We start from the raw sequence: 26,522 nt of genomic DNA, 5'->3' as shown, positions 1-26,522 counted from the left end.
AGAAATCTGTTTTTGCCAATATCTTAGAAAATTAGGTTTAGTCCATTATCTACCAAAGTTGTACAAAAAATTTTACACTAAGAGGTGTTAAAAAATCCATAATTTTCATACTTGAAGACATATTATAGATGGCGCCGTTATGTTCCTTCGAAATATACTGCAACTATAATTGAAAAATCTCGGGAAAGAGCAACTTCTGAATGGTTAAGTTAGGTTAGATTATAGGGGTTGTAAATGTGATTTTTGCCTGAAGATAAGGGCTCGGAATATATTCATTGGCCGAGAAAATCTTGAGTGTTATAAGATTGAGGTGGGGAATCGAGACATTCCTTCAGCTTTAATTGTCAATTTGTTGCATAATTTCGGTACTCACAATGCTAAATTACATTTTCCTTGCTCAATTCATCTTCACTCTCTTCCTTCAGCTTTATTTCTCGCTCTATTTCCTGAGAAAAGAAAAATTAAGTTGCTATCGAGAAGGAGACCGTGTAAACTTTTCATTTAATTCCAGTTTTACCTAACCTAACCTAACCAGGTACCTCACAAGGTACTGTATGAAGTTGACTCTTGACTTCTTTGCAGTCTCGGCAATACGACTAAATTAGTTAGTTTTAAGGATTGTTCATAATAAAACACAATTTTATTTCACTTAATATTTATTGAACTGCAAAAATCAAACAAAACTGTTATAAAAATGATTTCGAATTAAGATCATATGGTTAGATTAGAGCTATAGTAACATTAATTTTTGAAAAAAAAAATATGTATGAGTAGATTTGTCCTTTTTTTTTTCGTTGTCTGTAGTGTTCCTTGTATAAATAATTGAATATTATAATAAATAATTACAGTACAAAGCGTCTGGAGTATTACAATTTCATTATTTAACTTATTTATATATCAAATTCAATTATTTACTCCCAGTATACATAAAATAAAGTATCAGATCTTTACAAGTTTCTCTAAGAAAAGTCACATTTCAATATCCTAAAAAAAATCGTATCGCCATCTATCAGTCTTTAGGTAAAGCGCTGTCGCTTTTTCCTCTAGCGTATAATCGTAGATTTGAAGTTCTCGTACCGAGCATACGTTCTAATAACGAGTGTTTAGATTTCCTACGAGATGCCAGCACTGACCTACAGAGCTCTTGAAATACCACTGCCACCGGCGCGACCATCTCCGCCGCAGCTACTTCCGAAAAACCACATTCGAAGTTTCTCGCCAAGATGGCGCCCTCTTCCGCGCTGACCTCCCTTAAATGAACCTAGAATATAAATCAAATATCAACACTTTATATTTTTTTATATCAAAAAGTAATTGTTAGTGTTGAATTTGTTTTTGTACGTAATTTCGTTATTAGAGAGAATGGAGTTTATAAGTCTATTGAACAAATCGTTTTAAAATTTTTGCTACGCCCATGTCTGTAAACGTCAAAAATCGCATTGTCAACATTCCTTGTAAATGTCATTTAATAATAACATGCACGTAATGACATCTCATAACATACTCCAGCGTTTTGAGAAAAAAAAACTTAAAACTTTATTAAATTACAAATTTTTATTTACGTAAAACTTTATTTGGTCTATTTAGTCAATAAAAAAACTTTTAGCACTAGCGAGATATATTTAGGATTGAAAGAGTGATGCCCCTAAATGTAGGCAGCACATTATGCAATTTCTTAAAAAATAGGACACGTTTTCGTAAGTAGCATGCATGAATGGGCGTAGAAAAAGTATAGTACGTTACACGAGTACATAATACAACTCAAGACGAATTTATTAAGAGTATTACCTAGAATTTAGTACCTAATCCACTTTGTAGAATTGGAATATCCGTAAATTAAATTTCTTAGTCCTTTAAAATGTATTCTAACATTAGGTAATTTGTAAAATTCCATATAACATAATAACGCACACTTGTAATTGGTTAGTTTAGGTTAGGTTAGTCAAATAAAACAACAGAATATGATTTGTGGAAAAGATCTCTTATAGATACAAAATGTAATATTTATTTGTACGTTTTATTATATGTTTAGAATGTAAAATAATTTTTACTGAAATATATTTAATTTTTGTTTTTCATTTCATAATGAAAATCCCGAGTTGCATAATCCTCCGTCACGAGTTGTCTAATCTTCATGACAATCACGATCACGAGTTAAAATTTTACGAGTTGGAGCACGCCCATTAATAACACTCAGATTTGATTTATTTGCCTTGAAGTTGCAACAATTCTAAACTGTTAGTATTAACCAAGCTTTTGTTGTTGTGTGTTGTGAATAATTGTTGTTTTGAATATAGACATAGCCCGATCTAATCCCATGGCTAGAGAAGGCTACGATACATTGCAGAAACGTTTGGGGTAGCGAAGTCTACCAGGAGACTTGTAGCTACCATCGGAGGGCTGATTTGATCTATACCACTCAGTCGATCGAGACAGAGCGTGGATATAATGAGAACAGCGATCTACTCTTCGCCAATCAAGGCAAATGTTGACCTTAAAAACCTAACCTAACTAATTAACTTTTCAGTTGAAAACAATGATTGTTTATTTGGCTGCTTACTAGAACGTATACAAACATAGAGACTTGGAAAATGGTTAGGTTAGGGTTTAATACCTTTCTCTTTTATTGCTTATGAAATGTTTTGACAGCTTTTTTGACATTAAAGCGGTTCACAAAATGAACGCGAGCATGACGCACTCTAGACCTTATAAATGACAAAGTTAGTTCAACTTGATGAGAAACTATGATGACAGACACGACGATCACGCTTGTACGCGTTTTTCACGTCGATATTAACCAGCTTTCTACTTTTTACGCGCTGAACGTCAAAAACATAACCTCAACATTCATGAACGTCTAGAGCGCGTCAAGCTCGCGTTCATTCTGCGCAAGGCTTTAAAAGGCCACAACAGACATATGAAAGGCTTCAATGAAAAGTATTAAGAATTGAAAAACATTACTAGACGTTTTGTAAACACCACATTGTACATATATACTCTAAGTTAGTAATTCTTTACTTACCATATCATTTTTATTACCAACAATGTACACGGGAATGTCAGATTCTGCGATTAAGGATCCAACTCGTTTCAAATAATTTAAAGAACGTCTGTCTGTGATTGAATAAACCAAAAGAAGACCATCCGCCCAATTTATTGTATCCGAAGATGGAAGTTCATCGTCATTCTAAACAAAAAACATTAAATTAATTTTGTTCAAATATTTATATTGTTAATTACTCAACAGACAACGATTTCGATAAATTTTGTGAAACTATGACGGATTTTATGATCAATAGCTAAATTATGTACAATATTGGCTTTACTGGAATTTTTTTAATCGAAATTATCGCTACTGGAGCGACTCATATACAAAGAGTGTCTCATAAGTTCTTCGTTTTTGAAAATTGGAAACATTATAAACAATCTTCGTTACGCAGATGATACCGTGGTAGTGTCCAGTAGCCTACCAGAACTTCATGGAGGTTATTGTAGAATATAGTGAGCAATTCGGCCAAGACCAAACTCTTGGTATTCTCAAAAATGCAAAAAACGCCACCCTAATACTTCATGAAGAGATCATTGAACAAGTGTCATACCTGGGCACGCTCGTCAACCAGCAATGCGACCAAAAACTCGAAATCAGATCAAGAATTGAGCAAGCGCGGAAAACTCTGAACAACATGAGGACACTTCTGGCAAACCGCAACCTCAGCCTGGAACTTCGGACCAGAATGCTTCGCTGTTACATCTTTCCTGTTCTTCTGTACGGATGCGAAAGTTGGACTACAGAAAAGAAAATTGATGCGTTCGAAATGCCGAATGCTGCGGATATCTTGGACGGAACGTAAGACAAACGTAGAGGTCCTACAGCAAGTGGGTAAACATAAAGAACTTCACGAGCGAGGCGTGCGAGATTCTCCGTCTGGTAATAGAAGGGAAGATCGAAGGAAAACGGTCATTCGGTCGTAAACTAAATTCATGGTTGGAAAACTTGCGCAGATGGCTCGGACAGACGTCTACAGAAATTTTCAGAGCTGCGGATCGGCAACAATAAAGTAAAGTAAATATTCGATTTTTAATGATTATTGTAAAAACATCCGGTTCTCATGAATGATACTGTAGAATAGAGGAAGCGACCAAAGTATTAAGCAAGAGATCCATGGACAAAAAGAGAAATCTTGTGCTAAAGATCAATTCTCACATAGTGCTTGAATCTTGAGTATTGACAAAAAGATAATTGAAAAGTAGAAGGAGTAACTAGGAATCACAGACGCAAAAACTCGCATCTTAGAAAAGATTTAGGAGTGGAACCCATAGAAAAATTCATAGAAAAGAGATGATGAGGCAACCTACAAACGTAGGATAACACAGTGCCGGTTAGAAAAATTTATGAAAGTGAAATGTCAGACAAAAGAAAGGAAGACAACATGGGACAACACACAAGAAGGGTAGATCGTGGATTGAAGCGAAAAATTTGACGCAAGATAGAAAGGAATGGAAAATCTTTACAAGAATTAACTAAATAGTAAAATTAACACCCTCACACCCTATAGGGTAATGAGGGAATCCCTAACAGTTTCATATGGGAGTCTCAAAGTCTTAGATTCTTAGCACTCTGGCGTTAGGAATTGAAAAACGTGATAAAACTGTCTTGTTCATAATTCTCCGTGCCATTTTAAGTAAATTAGTGTTTTCAGATATTGCTAACTGTAGGAAGCGATGTTGAGATCCCTTGCAGTTTTATCTCGTTTCGTCAATTGTGTATTCTCAGAAATGTTGATGTTTATTGAAAAAATTGGGCTAATATCCTGAAGTGTGAATTGATTTATTCATTGTTTTAACTAATAAAGACAAGGAAAGTTATTTTGGTTATTGTTTACAATGTTAAATCGTTTCTGGGTACTTTAAACTTTAAAAATATTTACATTTTGCCACTTGAGCGTTCAATTTAAAACACGAAACCATAAGCGTCGATATAAAACTAATATTTTGACTATTCAATTCAATTATAATTTTTGGTTTATTATGTAGAACTTTCGTATTATCGGAAAGAACTATCATACAATGATATGCTTCATTAACTATTACTATCTTTGAAAAAATACCATATCCAACAATTTTTTCAGTGGTGTAAATGGCGTTGTAATTCGTTGATTTGGACTTTTGCTCCTAAGCATCTTCATTCTGGCCCCAAGATTGGGCTACTTATCAGTTATCATCTTTAACGAAGGTTTTGAAGGTGTTTTAAAAGTAATGTCGGTTATGGGATGCCCCATTGGCCGCGAACCCCATACTTATGTTGACAAACGTGACGAAAAGCGAATGTCACGTTATGAGCGGCACAGCGCGTAAGTGATGTCGTTAAACAAGCTTGGATCGACTCAAGAGCTGAACAATCTGCTTGAAAAGAGTTTCAAGAGGAATAAGAAGGAATACTTTATGGACGAGGCATCGCCGATTGATATTTTCATAGTTTTAAATGGACTTGAAACTTTAAAACGCGTTTTCCTCAAAACTGTCTTTTTCAAACTTTTCTCCATCGTATCTCGAAAACGGCTTGACCGAATGACTCAACACTCAACACATGGAAATGCAATTTTTTGTATATTCATTTGATAATAGTCCATTTCATGCGTTTTGGCTTACAGATTTGAACCCCGTTTTTTTGTTTCAGCTAAGCCAATCAGCCGGAATCGTTGAGGAAGTGCCAGCTCATTTTTTCGAGGCGGGGGTGTTCAAAACGCTATAACTCAAGTTCAATAAATGATAACAAACTTAAAGCTCTATCTATTTACTGGTCGTAGAAAAATAAATCCTAAGAAATCCCTAAAAAACAGGCTCTCACATGGGATGAACCCCTTAACTGTTTTTTCACATGACAATGATCTTGTAGAATCGAATTCAAAGATGCGTCTTGGATCTTCTTGGATAATATGTGTTACTTTCCCAATGTAAGTAATTGAAGAAAAAAACTTTTCACTCGCTCTTTCGTTATTTTGGAGTCGATCCACGACAGTATATGATGGTTGCTACATAAGTTTTGAGATATGGCAACACTGATTTGAATATGTCAAATTTGACATTGCCAACATAAAGTTTGACACTTTTAATGGCTAACGTACTCAGAACGTGTTGTCATACGAGTGCTATTTGAGTTGTTCATAGATACTTGAAACATTCATCAAAATACGCAGTATTCGACTTTGTATCGTTCATGAAAGACCCTACAGACATTCTAAAATAGTCCCAACTTCAAAAATGATGAAATAGAATGCGCCCCGATCTTGTATTATTTTTGAAATATCATAAAACCAAATACTTCCTTCGGTAGTAATTTTTTTGTAGATTTTCGTGATTCGATTATTATTTTTGGAGACGTTCCACCTCTGCACAAATCATAAATCCGTAGTATAACAATATTTTTATGAATCGATAAAAAATAAGCTACTGACTGGATAAAATTCCGTTTCTAGGAAGTTTACAATTCTAACTACGTTGAAAAATAAACGACGGTATTGGAAACGAAGTTATGTGCAGTAAAAAATAACAAATAATTGTGTGAAGATAAACTTTCGGAATAAATAAAATTTGTAAATCTCAAATTGATATAAATTCTATATTTTTTATGATTATCATAAGTTATAAATCAGTGAATCAATTAATGTGTCATAAATTATTTATTAACCGAATGAGGTAATCCGCGGATTTTTAGGATTTGTAGGGAATTTTTGTTTTTTTCTGTTGGCACCGCTGGAAACATGTCAACTTGTATATTGTTATTAGAAAAAACTTTCTTGATACGACGATAGTCACAGGGATACCATTTGCAGAAGATAAGGAATCTGAAGAGTTTTTATACTGATTCACACCAAGATTAGTTCTGTTTAATAATATGCAAAAAAAAACTTAAACCCTAACAATCAAAATTACACTGTATTTCAATAACCAAGTTATCGTCTTCAGAGACTGAAGGTAAACTAAAACCCAACGACTTGACTGACCTGTTTTATACTAAATTTTCCCACCATAAACCTTCTCCCGCGAAAATGAATTCCTTGGCGGAAATCTCCACATTTATTCCTTGACTATTAAACTATAAAGTGGGCTGTAAGGAATTGGCCCTTCGTTCCTATTTAAGCTACTCTTACATTTACTCTTACCGGATTTTTCGGTCCGTCCATATTTCAAATGACCTATATGCTCTTTAAACCGGACAATAACGGATCTCTTAGTCTGCCCGATATACTTCTCGTCAAAACCACCACAGCTAATTACAAATTTGGTATTTTATCCTTAAGATTACTAAATAATTATTTTAATGTATTGTTAGATTTATAAACCAATTTAAAATCCACTCTGCTAAATATTCCTTCTAATCCTTTTCTATAAACAGGATTGAGATGTATCAGATTCATTTTAGTTTACCTTCAGTATCTGAAGACTATAACGTGGTTATCGAAACGCGCGTCAGATTGTAATTGAATTTTATACAACTTTTGTTTGAAAAATATTTTCATACGGTGAATCGTTTCTGAGATACAGGGCAGCGCGCGCGCGGTTAGAATATCGTTTGAAATCAAACGGTAGTCCAGATCAAAATAATGTTTTGAGAGGAGTTTTAACATGTCAAATGAACAAGTTTAAAAGACTTTATGGCTGGGTAACGAAAAGAATGTTTATATAACCTCCAAATTAAGAAAAGTGTTCAGACAGTATGCTAGTAAAAAAATCGTCATGTGCGTTAATAGCAATCAGCTTGTGGGAGACTAACTGAACTGGACCGGGTTCGATGAACACGTTTTTACATGAGTTCAATGCAGATGATACATTTTTTTGATATCGAAATTTCATTACCAAAAAGTGGCGCCAACTAACATCTGTTTAAATCTACAGTTTATAAATTACTGGATAACGTACATCGCTTCTAGAATGCAACTGCACCTTCCAGACTATATTCCTAACATTTGTGTACGAATTTTACAGCACCTGTTACACCTCAAATAAAACGAATCAGTGTTTCGATGATAGAATAAGAGCTTTTTGTATAACTCACCTTTGGACACGTGTCTAGTATCTCATATAGAACGGGTTCATTGTCCACCACAACTTCATGTTTATATCTAGTTTCTGAAAAAAGGATACACAGTAAAAATTATATAATACTGATGTATGTTTTATTGAAAAAACTTTTAGGATAACAAAGCAGCTCTACTAGTAAGGAATAGACAATTATTCATAAGTATAAAACATAATCTCAAATGAATATCCAAGGCCGAAAAATTATCTGGATCAGATCAGATCAAACGAAAATAAAAAGGGAGAATAGGCACTACCTATTAGAGATCCTGCCATCTAAGGATCGGAAGGATCTAGACTGAAGACAGTTTTAGCAAATAGATTAATTCTTTCAAGTCGTTTTAGTTGTAATAGGATGGCATCACCCTGAAGAAGTATTCCATTTAACCTTTGGAATTCATTGGTTTTATTTGCAATTTTATTTATAGAAAAGATGTTTTTTTTTGGTAAAACAATCGTTAATTAATACTAATGATACATTTGGGAACGATTATTTACGAAATTGTGATGAGACACATGTTGGACAAACTAGGATATCTATTAATGTGAGGTTTAAGGAGCACCTTGTTCATTTAGAATAGGGAAAGGCCGAAAAATCAGCTGGATCACGAGTAATAGGAAAACAAAAATAAGAAAAAATAAAACGAAGAGAGAATAGGCACTATATATAAAGATCCTGCCATCTAAGCATCGGAAAGATTTCGATTGAAGACAGTTTTAGCAAATAGATTAATTCTTTCAAGTCGTTTTAGTTGTAATAGGATGGCATCACCCTGAAGAAGTATTCCATTTAACCTTTGGAATTCATTGGTTTTATTTGCAATTTTATTTATAGAAAATATGTTTTTTTGGTAAAACAATCGTTAATTAACCCTAATGATGAATTTGGGAACGATTATTTACGAAATTGTGATGAGAAACATGTTGGACAAACTAGAATATTTATTGATGTGAGGTTTAAGGAACACCTTGTTCATTTAGAATAGGGAAAGGCCGAGAAATCAGCTGGATCACGACCAATAGGGGAGACGAAAATAAAAAGAAACAAAGAGAGAATAGGCACTACCTATTAGAGATCCTGCCATCCCAGGATCGGAAGTATTCTATTTAACCTATGGAATTCATCGGTTTTATTTGCAATTTTATTTATAGAAAAGATGTTTTTTTGGTAAAACAATCGTTAATTAACCCTAATGATGAATTTGGGAACGATTATTTACGAAATTGTGATGAGAAACATGTTGGACAAACTAGAATATTTATTGATGTGAGGTTTAAGGAACACCTTGTTCATTTAGAATAGGGAAAGGCCGAGAAATCAGCTGGATCACGACCAATAGGGGAGACGAAAATAAAAAGAAACAAAGAGAGAATAGGCACTACCTATTAGAGATCCTGCCATCCCAGGATCGGAAGTATTCTATTTAACCTATGGAATTCATTGGTTTTATTTGCAATTTTATTTATAGAAAAGATGTTTTTTTGATAAAACAATCGTTAATTAATACTAATGATAAATTTGGGAACGATTATTTACGAAATTGTGATGGGAAACATGTTGGACAAACTAGGATATCTGTTAATGTGCGATTTAAGGTTCATTTAAAATAGGGAAAGAACATTTGGGAATAAATTATATTTCCAACAAATTTTTTGAATGATTCGCATATGACATTAGAAGTAAAAGAAGCTATTTAATCAAAAAAAAGTCCCACTTCTAAAAATTGTATCTCCATTTTATATACTTATTAATAAAACAAAGTCATGGTGACTTACAGTTTTATTCATTTACTCAGTTGTTATTTCTTTGATGTTTTTGATGTCGTTAGCGTCACAAAAACTATTTTAAAATAGAACATATTGTATATTAGCTTACCTGCCTGATGATCGTATTCTCCTATGTACCGCCTCGTCAAAAATCTTACCGATAGTGCTGAAAATAAAACAAAGTATTTTTAGTTTCATGAAATTCACGGACAACTTACGTATTACATAATCTGTTAGGAAACACTTTGTTTATTCCATTCGATTAATAATGGAATAACCGAAATTGACATTTTCCGGCCTATATTTTGAAGTTATAAATATTTAAAACTAGCTGCCAACACTCAATTTGCTATTTTTGTATATAGAGCTTTCAAAATTTCATAATACCTGCTTCATATCAAAATCTATTACTATCACTAATTTTATTGTCAATTCAATATTTTGAGAATTAGATATTTATTAAGAACGCATCTGCTTAAAATCACTTTGTACTGATTTGAACTTAATAGAATGTTCTGTAACTTACTACAGAATACGAAAAAAGAGGTCAATTGAAACGTTTTGGTTTCTGGAACATTTCAAAGTGTTTATGTGTATCTAGCCCATTAAATATTGTATTTGAACTATAAATGATTGATATCATTCTTCATTGTATAGAGTAATTCTAGAAACACTCTGTATACAGAGAGAAAAAGGCTTTATTGTCAAAAAATTGTCACAATTTGTAGACAAAAGCTTTTAGAAACCAAAAAATAAACATAAAAATAACGAAAGATAAAACAAATAAAATAAAATTTCAATATTACGGAATGTAGGGCACAAAAAAACTGTACACATATTTCAAGCTTGGTTAAAATATTCTTCTCTTTCGTGTAATTTTCGATTCTCTGGAGATATATTTTGAAGGATTCTTTCTTTGAATCGAAGGATTGAATTAGTGCAAGATTGAACTGACCTGAAGGACAAGGATCATCACCAGAAATAGCAACTTGAACGGCGGCAGTCGAAGCAGCAGTAGATTGTTGGAAAACCGTGTCCAGTAGCTTCTTCTGTTGCTCTTTGAACGCAGCTAGAAACTGTGCGTTTATCTCGTCGCCACTATTTAGTTTAGACAAACACAACAGTGAAATTGGATGAAACTGATTTGTTTGACAGTAGTTTTAAAATTCTGTGTGTGTATGATTTAGTTTCACAAGTTTTTTGATTACTGGTGTCCATTATCTTGAATATAAGTCCTAAAATAATTCCTAGATTTCTACTATAGCGCCAAATTTCAATAATTACTTTCTCTATTCTTCACTATTATTAATATTTACAAAATAAAATTCTGAAAATCACTTTGTCACGTCTTGTAAGTGTATTTATATATTATTTAGATCGTCCTTAATATTTTACTGCCGGTTCATCACAGAGATAGATTTTTTTTTATTTTCTGATTTGTGGTATGTTGTTGGCAAGACATTTCTAATATTTTTGTGTTGTTTATAAATCTGTCACCAAAACAATCCAATTGAACTTAACACTTTCTTTCAACGGCAAAAGAGAGAGTGAAAAAAGTTTCTTGACACAATTTTAAAATGACTGACACACTTTTTAACACGATCGGATATTGAAAATATCTGTTTCAATGAAAAAAATCATAAATTTTGCGCTCTATATTTATAATTTTAGCGAAAAAATATCAGATTTGGATTTGGATCAATTATAAATCTACTTCATGTTATGACAAAACAAGTTATGGTAATTTTATACTTTCGCGGTTCTAGAAAATCGAAAAATCATCCGATTTCGATGATTTTTTTTAAATTTCCTTCTTTACGGCGGAATAAAAAAAAATGGAAACTTATATTGGTTTCAGGGCTTTAAATATTCATGAAAATGCACTCATTCATGTATAATTGTTGATAACTTTTTTCCAAATAATCAAAAGAAGTTGTTATATTTTTTTTCATGATCTACACAAAAAAACGAAAAAGAAATTTATATAAAAACGTTGATTTATCATGTTGTCTTCTCTTAAAATTGACCTTTTCTCACATATAATGGTTTTTACCTTTTTTATTAAGTAATCATCAAAGTTAAATGAACAAAAACATTCTTGAAATCACTTATTGTAATCAAGTGTACAATATTTAAAGTTAAATTTGAAAAATTGAGAATTTTCACCATTAAAAAAATGCTATCTTACTAAGGTTGACTGTTTAAGTCATAAAATCATATAAAACCATATAAAAAACCGAATGAAATCTTTAAGTGCGATAAAAAATGAAGAAACAAACATTTTCCAATTTTTTTTTTCCAAATTGTTTTGTGTAGATTGACAAAAAAAATATATGAATTGCGTTTGATACTTTGTAAAAAAGTTATGAACGATTATATGCGAAGAAGTGCGTTTATGATACATTTAAAGTCATAAAACTAGTTGAAATCTCCAGGTGAGATGTTTCCCATATTTTTTTTTCATAAATTCGCCGTAAAAACGAAGATTTCAAAAAAAAATTCATCGAAATCGGATGATTTTTCGTATTTCTAGAAAAAACGAAGGGTCCGCGAAATTTACCAAAGTTATTTTGGTTTGAAACGATTTAAAATCATTATAGCTACAAGACAATGGACAAAACACTAGAGCATGAGGTGGATAGGGGGAAAATTTGTTACTGGAATTAGCTACAGGGGTATTGAGACATGCAAAGAAACTCTATTAAATCTATCAAGAAAAATCTACGAATATTAACAGAAGTGTTATCTCTCGAAGTGCGAGAAACTCCGTTCTTCTTTTACTTTCATGAGTCTTGACTGGTCTCTCTGACGTTGGTGATAACTATTGGAAAAGCTGCGTGGTCCTCTGCCAATCGAAAAAATTCACCGGCCCTTCTTATGCCAGGCCAGTATCGAATATTTCTGAGCAACGGCTCCTCGACTTTACCTTTAAGTATTAGCTGTAATAATCGATGTTTATCACCTCTCAGATATGATCTTTTCGTATTTTGGGGTCGTTATCAGTTGTCTCTTCGTTTGTATCATGCAAGTTCCGTTACGGTTATATATAAATAAACACATATCGTCTTTATTGTAGTCAAAAACTTAAGTTCACTGCCCTTCCGTTGTTTTTTGTGTTGTGAGTAAGAATTTTGGATACCCAACATGATTATTTCATTTCAGTATTTTATGAATTGTGATCGTGGAATTTGAGAAAATTCTATAACGGAAGCACGAATTGTAAATTTACATAGAAATAAAAACAGAACTTAAATTATGGGTATACCTCGTAGCAAGCAAATTAAAACATAGTGAAGTTTTTAAAAGCACGAAAACTGAGACAATGGTGACACTCATGACACTCATAAAAAAAGCGTGTAAACTAAAACAATGGGGAAGACATAGTCACATTTATAAAAGTACTAAAACTAAGATTATGGAGAAAATATAGTGACATTCATAAAAGCTCGCAAACTAAGACTATAGATTAAATGTAGTGACATTATTTAAAGTACGATAGCTGAGAAAATGGAGAAGATATAGTGACATTTATAGAAGCGTGTGAACTAAAACAATGGAGAAGACATAGTGACACTTATGAAAGCACGAAAACTAAGACAATGGAGAAGATATAGTGACAATTATAGAAGCACGAAAACTTAGAAATAGAGAAGACATAGTGACACTTATAAAAGCTTGCAAACCAAGACTCTGGATAAGATATAGTGACATTTATAAAAGCTCGCAAACTAAGACTATAGATTAAATGTAGTGACATTATTTAAAGCACGATAGCTGAGAAAATGGAGAAGATATAGTGACATTTATAGAAGCACGAAAACTTAGGAATAGAGAAGACATAGTGATACTTATAAAAGCTTGCAAACCAAGACTCTCGATAAGATATAGTGACATTTATAAAAGCTCGCAAACTAAGACTATAGATTAAATGTAGTGACATTATTTAAAGCACGATAGCTGAGAAAATGGAGAAGATATAGTGACATTTATAGAAGCACGAAAACTTAGGAATAGAGAAGACATAGTGATACTTATAAAAGCTTGCAAACCAAGACTCTCGATAAGATATAGTGACATTTATAAAAGCTCGCAAACTAAGACTATAGATTAAATGTAGTGACATTATTTAAAGCACGATAGCTGAGAAAATGGAGAAGATATAGTGACATTTATAGAAGCACGAAAACTTAGGAATAGAGAAGACATAGTGATACTTATAAAAGCTTGCAAACCAAGACTCTCGATAAGATATAGTGACATTTATAAAAGCTCGCAAACTAAGACTATAGATTAAATGTAGTGACATTATTTAAAGCACGATAGCTGAGAAAATGGAGAAGATATAGTGACATTTATAAAAGCACGAGAACTAAGACAATGGAGAAAATATAGTAACACTTCTAAAAGCGTGTGAACTAAAATAATGGAGAAGACATAGTGACACTTATGAAAACACGAAAACTAAGATAATGGAGAAGATATAGTGACATTTAACTTAGGAATAGAGAAGACATAGTGACACTTATAAAAGCACGCAAAACATGACTATAGATAAAATATAGTGACATTTATAAAAGTACGAATACTGAGACAACGGAAAAGATATAGTGACACTTATAGAAGCACGAAAACTTAGGAATAGAGAAGACATAGTGACACTTATAAAAGCTTGCAAACCAAGACTCTGGATAAGATATAGTGACATTTATAAAAGCTCGCAAACTAAGACTATAGATTAAATGTAGTGACATTATTTAAAGCACGATAGCTGAGAAAATGGAGAAGATATAGTGACATTTATAGAAGCAAGACAATGGAGAAGATGTAGTGACATTTATAGAAGCACGAAAACTTAGGAATAGAGAAGACATAGTGACACTTATAAAAGCTTGCAAACCAAGGCTCTCGATAAGATATAGTGACATTTATAAAAGCACGAGAACTAAGACAATGGAGAAAATATAGTAACACTTCTAAAAGCGTGTGAACTAAAACAATGGAGAAGACATAGTGACACTTATGAAAACACGAAAACTAAGATAATGGAGAAGATATAGTGACATTTAACTTAGGAATAGAGAAGACATAGTGACACTTATAAAAGCACGCAAAACATGACTATAGATAAAATATAGTGACATTTATAAAAGTACGAATACTGAGACAACGGAAAAGATATAGTGACACTTATAGAAGCCCGAAAACTTAGAAATAGAGAAGACATAGTGACACTTATAAAAGCTTGCAAACCAAGACTCTGGATATGATATAGTGACATTTATAAAAGCTCGCAAACTAAGACTATAGATTAAATGTAGTGACATTATTTAAAGCACGATAGCTGAGAAAATGGAGAAGATATAGTGACATTTATAGAAGCACGAAAACTTAGGAATAGAGAAGACATAGTGACTCATATAAAAGCTTTCAAACCAAGACTCTCAATAAGATATAGTGACATTTATAAAAGCACGAGAACTAAGACAATGGAGAAAATATAGTAACACTTCTAAAAGCGTGTGAACTAAAACAATGGAGAAGACATAGTGACACTTATGAAAACACGAAAACTAAGATAATGGAGAAGATATAGTGACATTTAACTTAGGAATAGAGAAGACATAGTGACACTTATAAAAGCACGCAAAACATGACTATAGATAAAATATAGTGACATTTATAAAAGTACGAATACTGAGACAACGGAAAAGATATAGTGACACTTATAGAAGCCCGAAAACTTAGAAATAGAGAAGACATAGTGACACTTATAAAAGCTTGCAAACCAAGACTCTGGATATGATATAGTGACATTTATAAAAGCTCGCAAACTAAGACTATAGATTAAATGTAGTGACATTATTTAAAGCACGATAGCTGAGAAAATGGAGAAGATATAGTGACATTTATAGAAGCACGAAAACTTAGGAATAGAGAAGACATAGTGACACATATAAAAGCTTTCAAACCAAGACTCTCGATAAGATATAGTGACATTTATAAAAGCACGAGAACTAAGACAATGGAGAAAATATAGTAACACTTCTAAAAGCGTGTGAACTAAAACAATGGAGAAGACATAGTGACACTTATGAAAACACGAAAACTAAGATAATGGAGAAGATATAGTGACATTTAACTTAGGAATAGAGAAGACATAGTGACACTTATAAAAGCTCGCAAAACATGACTATAGATAAAATATAGTGACATTTATAAAAGTACGAATACTGAGACAACGGAAAAGATATAGTGACACTTATAGAAGCCCGAAAACTTAGAAATAGAGAAGACATAGTGACACTTATAAAAGTTTGCAAACCAAGACTCTGGATAAGATATAGTGACATTTATAAAAGCTCGCAAACTAAGACTATAGATTAAATGTAGTGACATTATTTAAAGCACGATAGCTGAGAAAATGGAGAAGATATAGTGACATTTATAAAAGCACGAGAACTAAGACAATGGAGAAAATATAGTAACACTTCTAAAAGCGTGTGAACTAAAATAATGGAGAAGACATAGTGACACTTATGAAAACACGAAAACTAAGATAATGGAGAAGATATAGTGACATTTAACTTAGGAATAGAGAAGACATAGTGACACTTATAAAAGCACGCAAAACATGACTATAGATAAAATATAGTGACATTTATAAAAGTACGAATACTGAGACAACGGAAAAGATATAGTGACACTTATAGAAGCACGAAAACTTAGAAATAGAGAAGACATAGTGACACTTATAAAAGCTTGCAAACCAAGACTCTGGATAAGATATAGTGACATTTATAAAAGCTCGCAAACTAAGACTATAGATTAAATGTAGTGACATTATTTAAAGCACGATAGCTGAGAAAATGGAGAAGATATAGTGACATTTATAGAAGCACGAAAACTTAGGAATAGAGAAGACATAGTGACACTTATAAAAGCTTGCAAACCAAGACTCTCGATAAGATATAGTGACATTTATAAAAGCACGAGAACTAAGACAATGGAGAAAATATAGTAACACTTCTAAAAGCGTGTGAACTAAAACAATGGAGAAGACATAGTGACACTTATGAAAACACGAAAACTAAGATAATGGAGAAGATATAGTGACATTTAACTTAGGAATAGAGAAGACATAGTGACACTTATAAAAGCTCGCAAAACATGACTATAGATAAAATATAGTGACATTTATAAAAGTACGAATACTGAGACAACGGAAAAGATATAGTGACACTTATAGAAGCCCGAAAACTTAGGAATAGAGAAGACTAAGTGACATTGGTAATAGCACACAAACTAACATGGTACGGTTATCTTAAAAAAGAAGCGGAGAAATATTTATAGGCAAAGCAAGACAAATGAAGACAATTCTCAATCTCAAGAACGCCGAATCTGGGTTCTTTTCAACAACTTTATTACCTATTCAACTACACAAATGTGACAAATTGAGACCTTGTATATTATGCAAAAATATTTAACAATGTGCTAATTGGAAATAGTAACAAAAATTTTTTTTTCGATAAGTAGTAATTATGAAATGTTTGCACTCAACTTTCAAAGATCTGTTTATATTTGTTGTGAAGAAAAATCTGGGTGATGTATGAGAGAGTTATGCCGCAATGTTTTGTTCTATTTAAAAAAAAGTGACGCGGTTGTGGGTCAAGTATATCGTTTAATGTACACAGTTGGGGAATATTTAAATTGTAATGACCTTGTTCGTTCATGTCATTACATGTTGATGGGTTGAAATACAAATATTTTTATTTCTCTGTCTCTTTATTTCATTGGGGTGTTATTCCATATTATTAACAAATATTTTCTAAAGAGGTCTGATTAAGTACTCACCTACTAGTAACTAGGAAATTATTTCGCTTGTTTATAAGAGTTTTTTTGAAAAATTTTAGTCCTATAACCATTTTTCAGTATATTCAATAAAGTCAATACACTCGTTTAAAGAAAATCTCTCTCCCGCGAGTAGAAAACTATAAAATTACGAAACAGGAAAAGTCTCTGGGTCCAGTTCTGGTGAATAAGCTGGGTGGTCAATCGATTCGAAGTGCAATTCATTAATTTCAAACGAGGTTTGTGGAGATGCGTTGTCCTGATGGAAAAACACTTTTTTCTTCAAATCTATTCGCTTGTTTTGCAATTTTCCCCTTTATCTTATCAATTTCGGATGCATTAAGATAACCGATGAACACAACCCCTTGACTATGTCAAAAAACGAATTACTTTTCAAAATGATACCACAGCATTACCAAATAGGATTTAATTTCGATGAGGAAATACACGATACGTTTTTTTTTCAGTAGAATCAATTGAAAATAATAATTTTATTAGGATATTTTCCATTTTCACAAAAATCTTTACAACCACTCATTCATACATCTCTGAAATAGAAAGTAAGCGTTCAAAATGGCTGAAATTATAGTCAGAGATTCTTTCGACGCATATTCAGCGTATAATGATAAATGCTGACATTTTCAGGTTGAGGTCGAGTACTTTTCAAACCACTCTCGTGTATCCAGCTATGAGAAGGCCACGACAGAACAGATGGAATCCATTTCGTGCTAATTCTTCCAGAAATCCTTCTGGCAATGAGATAAATACGTTGTTAATCAAATAAATTTAATTTTGTACCATAATCCAATCCTCAACTAACTTTTGGTATGAATCTACATTGAAAAAATAATATTTGAGTCTCTGTTGCTGATATAAACAAAACGAACAGGTGTATAGGTTTTTTAATAGCGAATTATTTGGTCGCGCTCTCGAAACAAGATTTAGGAACGCATCCAAATCGTTGAACATCCAATACTAAATATATAAAAAAAAAAACGTTTATTCAAAAATTAATTGATGTAAGTACATACCAAACACTTAGCGAGCGCCAACGGAATGAGTCAATGAATGTCAATGGATATACGTCGAAAGATTAATGACGATATCACGGTGAAAAAAAATATTTTTAGAATCCAAGATCGATATTATAAAAACATTCAAGGTTGAAATTTTGGTGATACAATTCAACAGCATTATGAAAAAATAAACTTCATTTTACTAACGAGAAAAGTCCTGATGTATAACAGCAAAATATTCCTGGTCTTTTGAAGCATCCTTCACGCTTCCAGTATCATAAATTTTGCAACAATTCTGCTTACTGTGCTTCTTGCAATTGGAGGTTATTTTGTTAATTTCTTCCGTTATCCTAACTTTCAAATCAACAACATAGTCTGGTCTAACAAAATATACTTTAAATTCTATAAGAAGTAATCGAGTGGAGTCAAATCAGGGGATCTAGCCGGCCATTCGATCATTCCACGTCTTCCAATCCACGTTTTGCGAAAACCTCGTTCAAATAATTTCTAACTGTACGTGCAAAAATGCGGTGGAGCTCCGTCTTGTTGGTATTAAATAGATCGATCTATTTCATTTGGATGGTTAACATCAACAACCATTAAATGCCTTCAAAATGTTAATGATACCGGCCCAAACGTTCACTTTTTTAGGATTTTGCACCAAATTTAAAAAACTGAGCAGAGGACTAAATCCCTTTCCAGCAATGTGCCACACAACCCCTTCTCTTATTTAAAATTCAGTGGGGCTGTTAGAGAGATAATATTTTCATACTATAAATTGTCAATTTAAGAATAAAAATCAATTTGTTTCAGGGTTTTTAGTTTGTTATAATGAGAGGAAGTTTTTTGTTTCTATTACCACAATATATGATGGATACACTATAAAACCTTCTAGCAGGATTCGACTGGAATATACCTAAACATAGTCGGATGGCAGTATTGTGTACCAGGTCTAGAACTACCGTACCTAATCTAGTTTCTTCTTCTTTAAGTACCATACACTTTGCAGCGTGTAGGTGTTCTCTTGTCCAAAACTTCTAATCTATTATCTGAAGGCACCCCTCTTTTGCACGATGAATAATACCACACCAATCCCTTATATTCCTAAGCCAGGAATGTTGTTTGCGCCTTGGTACTCTCCTTCCGTCGATCTTTCCATTGAGAGTTGAATATCTCCATAGGATTTCCATTGCTTCTATTCGTCTCCACACCATACAAAAGGATTGACCAAATATAACATTTTATCACTCAGTTTTTGCAACTGCTGTCCGAGTTTTAACTTCCTCGTCGCAATTGAGCTACGCCGTGTTGTTTTTTAGTTTGGTTGTATGCGCGATTATTGTGAGTCCTTATTTGGTTCCAATTTCGTTGATAGAATTGACCAGCTCTTGTAGATCTTCTACGGTTTCGGCTAATATCGCAGTATCTTCGGCATACCTAATATTATTTATGAGATTCCATTTACTTTAATGCCTTTGTGATGGTCTTTCAATGCCAGCTGGAAAATTCTTTCTACGTATATATTAAATAACATGGATGAGAGTATGAATCCCTGACGGACTCCCCTAGGTATCTGAAAGTGGTCCGTAGTTAGAGAGCCGTTAGTTCGCAGTTCCGTTTGATCTACATACAGCTTTTGTATGATCCTCTAGTTTAGAGCGGCTTATTGTTCTATATATTTTCAGCAGAGATGAAAATGAGAAAGAGTTTTGATGATATTAAGCCTACTAAGGCATGTTCCTTCAGTTCCAAGAATGGGCTACTTCCAGGAGAGCTTAGAGTCCAACCAGCCAATCAACTGCTGGTAGTGGTAGATTCATCTTTTGGGAATGGGATGTATGATCCTCTAGTTTAGAGCGGCTCATTGTTCCATATATTTTCAGCGGAGAAGTTTCTTCTGCGCCCAAATATAAATGAGAAAGAGTTTTAATGGTATTAAGCCTACTAAGGCATGTTCCTTCAGTTCCAAGAATGGGCTACTTCCAGGAGAGCTTAGAGTCCAACCAGCCAATCAACTGTTGGTAGTGGTAGATTCATCTTTTGGGAATGGGATGTATGATCCTCTAGTTTAGAGCGGCTCATTGTTCTATATATTTTCAGCGGAGAAGTTTCTTCTGCGCCCAAATATAAATGAGAAAGAGTTTTAATGGTATTAAGCCTACTAAGGCATGTTCCTTCAGTTCCAAGAATGGGCTACTTCCAGGAGAGCTTAGAGTCCAACCAGCCAATCAACTGCTGGTAGTGGTAGATTCATCTTTTGGGAATGGGATGTATGATCCTCTAGTTTAGAGCGGCTCGTTGTTCCATATATTTTCAGCGGAGAAGTTTCTTCTGCGCCCAAATATAAATGAGAAAGAGTTTTGATGATATTAAGCCTACTAAGGCATGTTCCTTCAGTTTCTAGAATGTGCCACTTCCAGGAGAGCTTAGAGTCCAACCAGCCAATCAACTGCTGGTCCTGGTAGATTCATGTTTTAGGATTGGAATGTTAATTTTAATTGTTGTGTATTATTGATAATTAAAATGACTCTAATTTTGGATAAAGCAAATATTTATAAAACGCGTTTCATATCGAAACATAATAGATTTCAAAAAAATAAACAACTTTATTGCTAATATTCACATTTTAGTATAATTAAAGCTGAGTAATTGGAGTGTACATTTGGCAGTTATGAATGTTTTCAAATGATTAACCTTTGAATTTTCATTGCCATTGCAGGGAACATACACGGATCTATATTTGAAGTACTGGTAATATATAATTAAATAAAATTATAAACAAAATTTAACGATTTAATGTTTATTTTCCTTAAATATAGATTGGAAATCAAAATTATTCAATTCGATTTGAAGGTTAAGTAAAATATTTTCATAGTTCAACTACCGCTTTATTCAAGGAAGTTAACAGTCATCTTAAATAAATTGTAAACGCTTAAAAATTAATAAATCATATATATTTTTAATTACTTTAAGATAAAATAATGAGCATAACGAAATTGTATGATATAAGATAAGTAGTAGATGAAAAATAAGTGGCGCACGTGCCAAGGTAAAAAGAAATGGTTATACAACATTTTGAATACCACGAAAGACGGAAAAAAGTATAGAAAAATAAAGTAGATAGATAATAGTGTAAAAGAAAATCGAAATATGAACGAAACAATTTGAAATACGAGAACGATTGTCTTCGAATTGCCCACCTCTCAAATGTATCCGTATAAAAAATTAACAAGTTTTGCGTTTTGAAAGAAATTTAGATCCATTATTACATACCGGAAGTCTTAGTGTCGAAATACGTCTTTGACCTCGGCGTTTGAGACCTGATCGTTTCGTTGTCTCGATTCCAAACGCCTCGCCTGGGTCAGGGTGAGTATGAAGCACATAGAAGGGATATCATGTATATCGGCGATGATTACTTCAATTTTATATTATTAGGACATTAAGAAGGTTACTTGAAATTTCCTGAATCTATCGGTCAGTCTGGGGTGAACGGATTATCGTTTTACTGAGCGATTTTGTTCGGAGAAACGTCGTGGTCGCCACATAACCCTACTTCCAGTGAAGAAGCCACTAAATAGTGTTTGTATACGTGTGCGTCCGTGTGTATGGCCGAGCTCATCAAGAAGGTTCGCGTTCGATTCCCGGTATCAGAACCTTTGTTCAACCTGAGCTTCGATTTTTCTTCTCAAATTTTTCCGCCAACGTGCCAATGAAAGACGTCTGGACGATTTCATACTCTTCGAAGGCGATCGTTTTCTTCGGCTTCGTTGAGTGGTGGTTTATCCTGCGTTCGAATGGGTAACCGGCTGATCCAGGTGATCCAGCTGAACGTAAGTCACGCAAAATCTGGAAGGACCTTGATCGCCGATGGTTTCGATTTCCAAAAGTTGTATGGATTATACGGATTAACTCCTCCTTGAGTTTTTTATACACCTCGATGATCGGTGGGTTTAAAATTGTCCACTTTGACACTGTATATCGGGTCTAGTGTCGCTGGTACCTTGGAATTCAAGCTCTGATCGCTTTTCTGTCTCGCTGAATTTCTCCTCTATTCCAAACGCCTCGTCTGGGTTCGCGTGATTATGAAATAATGAGTAGGTAGAAGAGTTTTTTTCTAAAAAATGTATCAGGTATATCGGTGAGGATTAGTTCAATTATGTGCTATCAAGACATTAAGAAAATAACTTGGAATTTCCTTCGGGTATCGGTCAGTCAGAGGTGGACGAATTATCGTCTTAAAGAAGAAGTTTGTTCGGGGGAATGCTTACCTGTATTAAGTACTTTTGAATTTTAGGTCACACAAAAAATAATAGTCCTGGAAGCTGTGTTTCCTTCTTAATATCTGCATTTCTTAGACCCGAAACAATTCACCAATAAAGATTTATTTGCTGGAGATGACAAAATTGAAAGCGATATTGAAGAAGTGGGAGATAAACACAGATCAACTTCTTTTTTACATAATTTTCATATTTTTTCATTATTTAAGTTTAACAGAACATTTATTGGTGTACATGTCGTTATTTATTTACCAAAAACAAGTGGAATTATTTATGATATGAATCCATTAGTGTTGGCTCTACAAGATGGTAAACAAGTAAAACAAATAACAGGCAGAAAACCAGGTTATTAGAAATCAAATAAGGAATAAAAACTGCTATATTTTGACAGACAAATTATTTGACATTCAGATATAAATGGGTTCATCACAATAAGGTAAATCAAAATGTATCACATTTTTTCGGAAAATTGGAAATTTCGATGTTACAGTTAGTGATAATTGAGGCAGAGACGGACCACACCTTTTTGGCCACACTAAATTTGACTGATCATTTATCAAATGTTCACTTCTGGCAACCACACTAGTTTTTAAAAACAATAGCAAATCTAAGGAAAAAACAACAATTTTGAAATATTTTTGTTTCTATTTTTACATTAACAAATATACGGACACGTGTTATTGGATGCGATGTCGAAACTTCTTACGAGGTGCTTCCTGTTTCTCAGAAAAATTAGAAATTAGTAAATTAATCGGTTCCTCTGATCCGGACATTGTTTATATTTCAACACATAGAACTTAAACTTTGATTTATTCAGTTTTTGATTACCTAAAAGTTTATTATTGAACATATTTCGGAAGTTTTTATGTGAAAATCAATCTCATTAATAATGTACTTTAATAAAATCTACGAGGAGTGTTCATAAAGTAACGAGACAAGCGCTGGATTTTGGATCTAGAACTATATAACCTCTACTTTTGTCTTAAGGTCAAATCTTTATTAAAAGGAACAACTGTTGAGTCTGTTGGAACTGCGAAAGAGAAAGCGGCGTCCCGGAGGAGCTCACAGAAAAGAATTTCTATCAATCAATCAATTATTAATGATTCTGTACATTGGGAAACTTCTGCTACCACATATCCAATACCAGGAACGTGGTTTTTGATAAAAATAATTTGTAGCCATTTACGAAGTCCCAAACATTAGTTTGAGGTCCAAAAATTTCCGTTAGAATCCTTAGAAATGTTTAGTGTGATCTCATTATACAATTTTTAAAGTCTATGAAATCTTCATAGCTCAATTCCCTAACTTAAAGAGGTTTCCCCCTTTTTTCGCATTTCTGATCAACGAAACATACAAAAATATCCGTTTCTTTACATATTTGAGTGTGTTTAGAGTCAGTTTTCGACTCAACTGTATATTTTTTTCTTATCTCAGCTACATTATCGTGATCAGATGAATTATGGAAGCCCAAGAAATGATCTGTGTGTTTTGTAAGGGAAAAAATAATAATAAATTGATCAAATTTAAACCTCATATTTGATCAAAAAGCCATGAGGTATTGAATATTAGAAAATACCTGAGACATAAATATAATGATAATGTTTTAACCGGTGAAATAAACGATACAGAATTTTTCTGTAACAATGACAAAATCTTGGTCGGTCTTATGTGAATCTGCAGGTGAAAACAATCGAAAAATTCATTTGCTAAATTTGCCCGATACGTTTGATTATAATTTCAAGTATCGATATCTCGAAAACGAAGCGAGATATCAAAAAATTTCATTCTTCATTTTCGATTTATTAAGCCAAATCCGCTGTTAAATCGCGGTGCCACGGAAATCGTTCTCTCCCCATGATATTTTATTATAAATGCCTAACTTTACAAAATAGTTTACAAGAAGTTGATTTTTCTATTTTTAAATATATTTAATAACATATAGAAACAGTTTAAGCTTTGTGAAAGTACCTTAGACTATTATATGTATGACAAGAAAATCAAATATGGAACTAGAAGAAAATTAAACTCAACAACTAAACAGGAATTTTATGAGCATTATTAAATTGCGGCTTACCACTTTTTCCGACACCTGGAGCCCCAATAACCGCCACCTTAACTTCGGATAACGAAGATTTCTTCCTTCTCATTCCTTTTCCATTCATTACTAACAACTAGATTCGAAATGTTCCAAATAAAAATTGATACAGTTCAGCGCCAACGGTTCGATTTAAATATTAGCTATATATTTTTGATAATTTAACGCACCGACACTTTCAAAATACCGTTAAAATAAATTTAAAAATTAGAGAAAATGTTGGTTATCGTCCAAAAGGTTGTACGCGTAAAAACTGCATCGAAAGTAGCGAGTAGAAAATTTTCTCTCCGCGTTTGCAACCTCTGCCGGTCAAAAACTCATTATCTCATTCTAAAATTATCCAGACGAGTCTTACGGTGATTTTAGAAGTAAGAGGTTTTTTATTGTTATTTACAACCCTACGAGGCGTCATCGTTTCAAACGTTGCAAATAAATTTTATAGTACAGTAAAAAACATCCTCAAACTTTATTTATCAATTATTATTATTATTATTACAATATTGTGCTACGCATATTAATCAAAGAAATGAAAAATGGGTTAATAAGTCATAAAGTACAAAACTGGAAAAAGGAAAAAGTTATAATAATGAAAAACGCGATGTTATGATCATATCTACAACGGACGAACAAACCTTAATCCAAAATCTTGGATTTTACAAACAAAGAATTAATACAATTCCAAACTATCGAAAATCTTGATTAATTATTCCCCAGACGATGAATACATAAGTGTTTGAAAGCTCGGGAAATATATTAAAGTTAGTCCACTTTTGTGTTTCGTTGCCACGTTCCCAATAAGAAACCGCTTATAAAGGTTCAGAAATTGTTAGAATGGAATCTAATACACAAAAAAGAGAATTTTTAGGAATGGTTCAAATTCAAAAAAATGAAAAAATAATAATTTAAGTAAAATTTATAGTTCTATTTTGTAAATTCTAATAAAACTACAAATAATTTGATTGATTAAGTACTGCTACATATCTGAGATGTAAGAACTGAGGAAAAATTAATTTTTCTTATTAGAACAAAGTTATAGTTTGATTTTATTCTTATTTTGATGTTCATGATGTAGGGGATCTATTGATTAATATGAATACGCAAATTGTTAGTGTCAATATCATATTTTGATAAAATCGAACCGTTAAATTTTATCTATATCAAGAATATTTAGATGTATTTATATATCAAAAGTTCTAATAAATAAAAAATTAAAGAAATTTAAACATAAACATAGACAAAACACGAGATCATAAGAACTAAAACAAAAACGAAATCGAAAAAACTTTTAGTACCTAAGCTCATCGATAGCAGGGGATGGAAAAGAAGACAAAGAAACATAATTTATAAGGAACAATAAAATACCTAAGAAAAAAAGAGTGGAATTATAAAAAAAATAGTTATACCTATAGGAATATGTGTTTTTAGTGGAAACGATACTTT

The 26,522-nt window shown here is 32.8% G+C and overlaps 1 protein-coding gene across 1 annotated transcript; it reads right to left on the bottom strand.

Moving 5' to 3' along the window:
* Positions 1–638: 638 nt before the first annotated feature.
* Positions 639–25,404, bottom strand: LOC130899343 (ras-related and estrogen-regulated growth inhibitor). Its single transcript, XM_057809230.1, has 5 exons — positions 25,062–25,404; positions 9,956–10,012; positions 8,057–8,130; positions 3,023–3,187; positions 639–1,261 (listed from the first exon to the last, which is right to left on the bottom strand). Exons 1-5 carry the CDS (start codon positions 25,147–25,149, stop codon positions 1,010–1,012), a joined length of 636 nt encoding a protein of 211 aa, XP_057665213.1. The 5' UTR covers positions 25,150–25,404; the 3' UTR covers positions 639–1,009.
* Between the last annotated feature and the right edge of the window lie 1,118 nt (positions 25,405–26,522).

Source organism: Diorhabda carinulata, chromosome 11 (assembly GCF_026250575.1).
Source record: "Diorhabda carinulata isolate Delta chromosome 11, icDioCari1.1, whole genome shotgun sequence".
NCBI classification, from domain to species: Eukaryota; Metazoa; Arthropoda; class Insecta; order Coleoptera; family Chrysomelidae; genus Diorhabda; species Diorhabda carinulata.
Note: the sequence above shows the minus strand (reverse complement) of the source record. Positions and strands in the feature narration are given on the sequence as shown.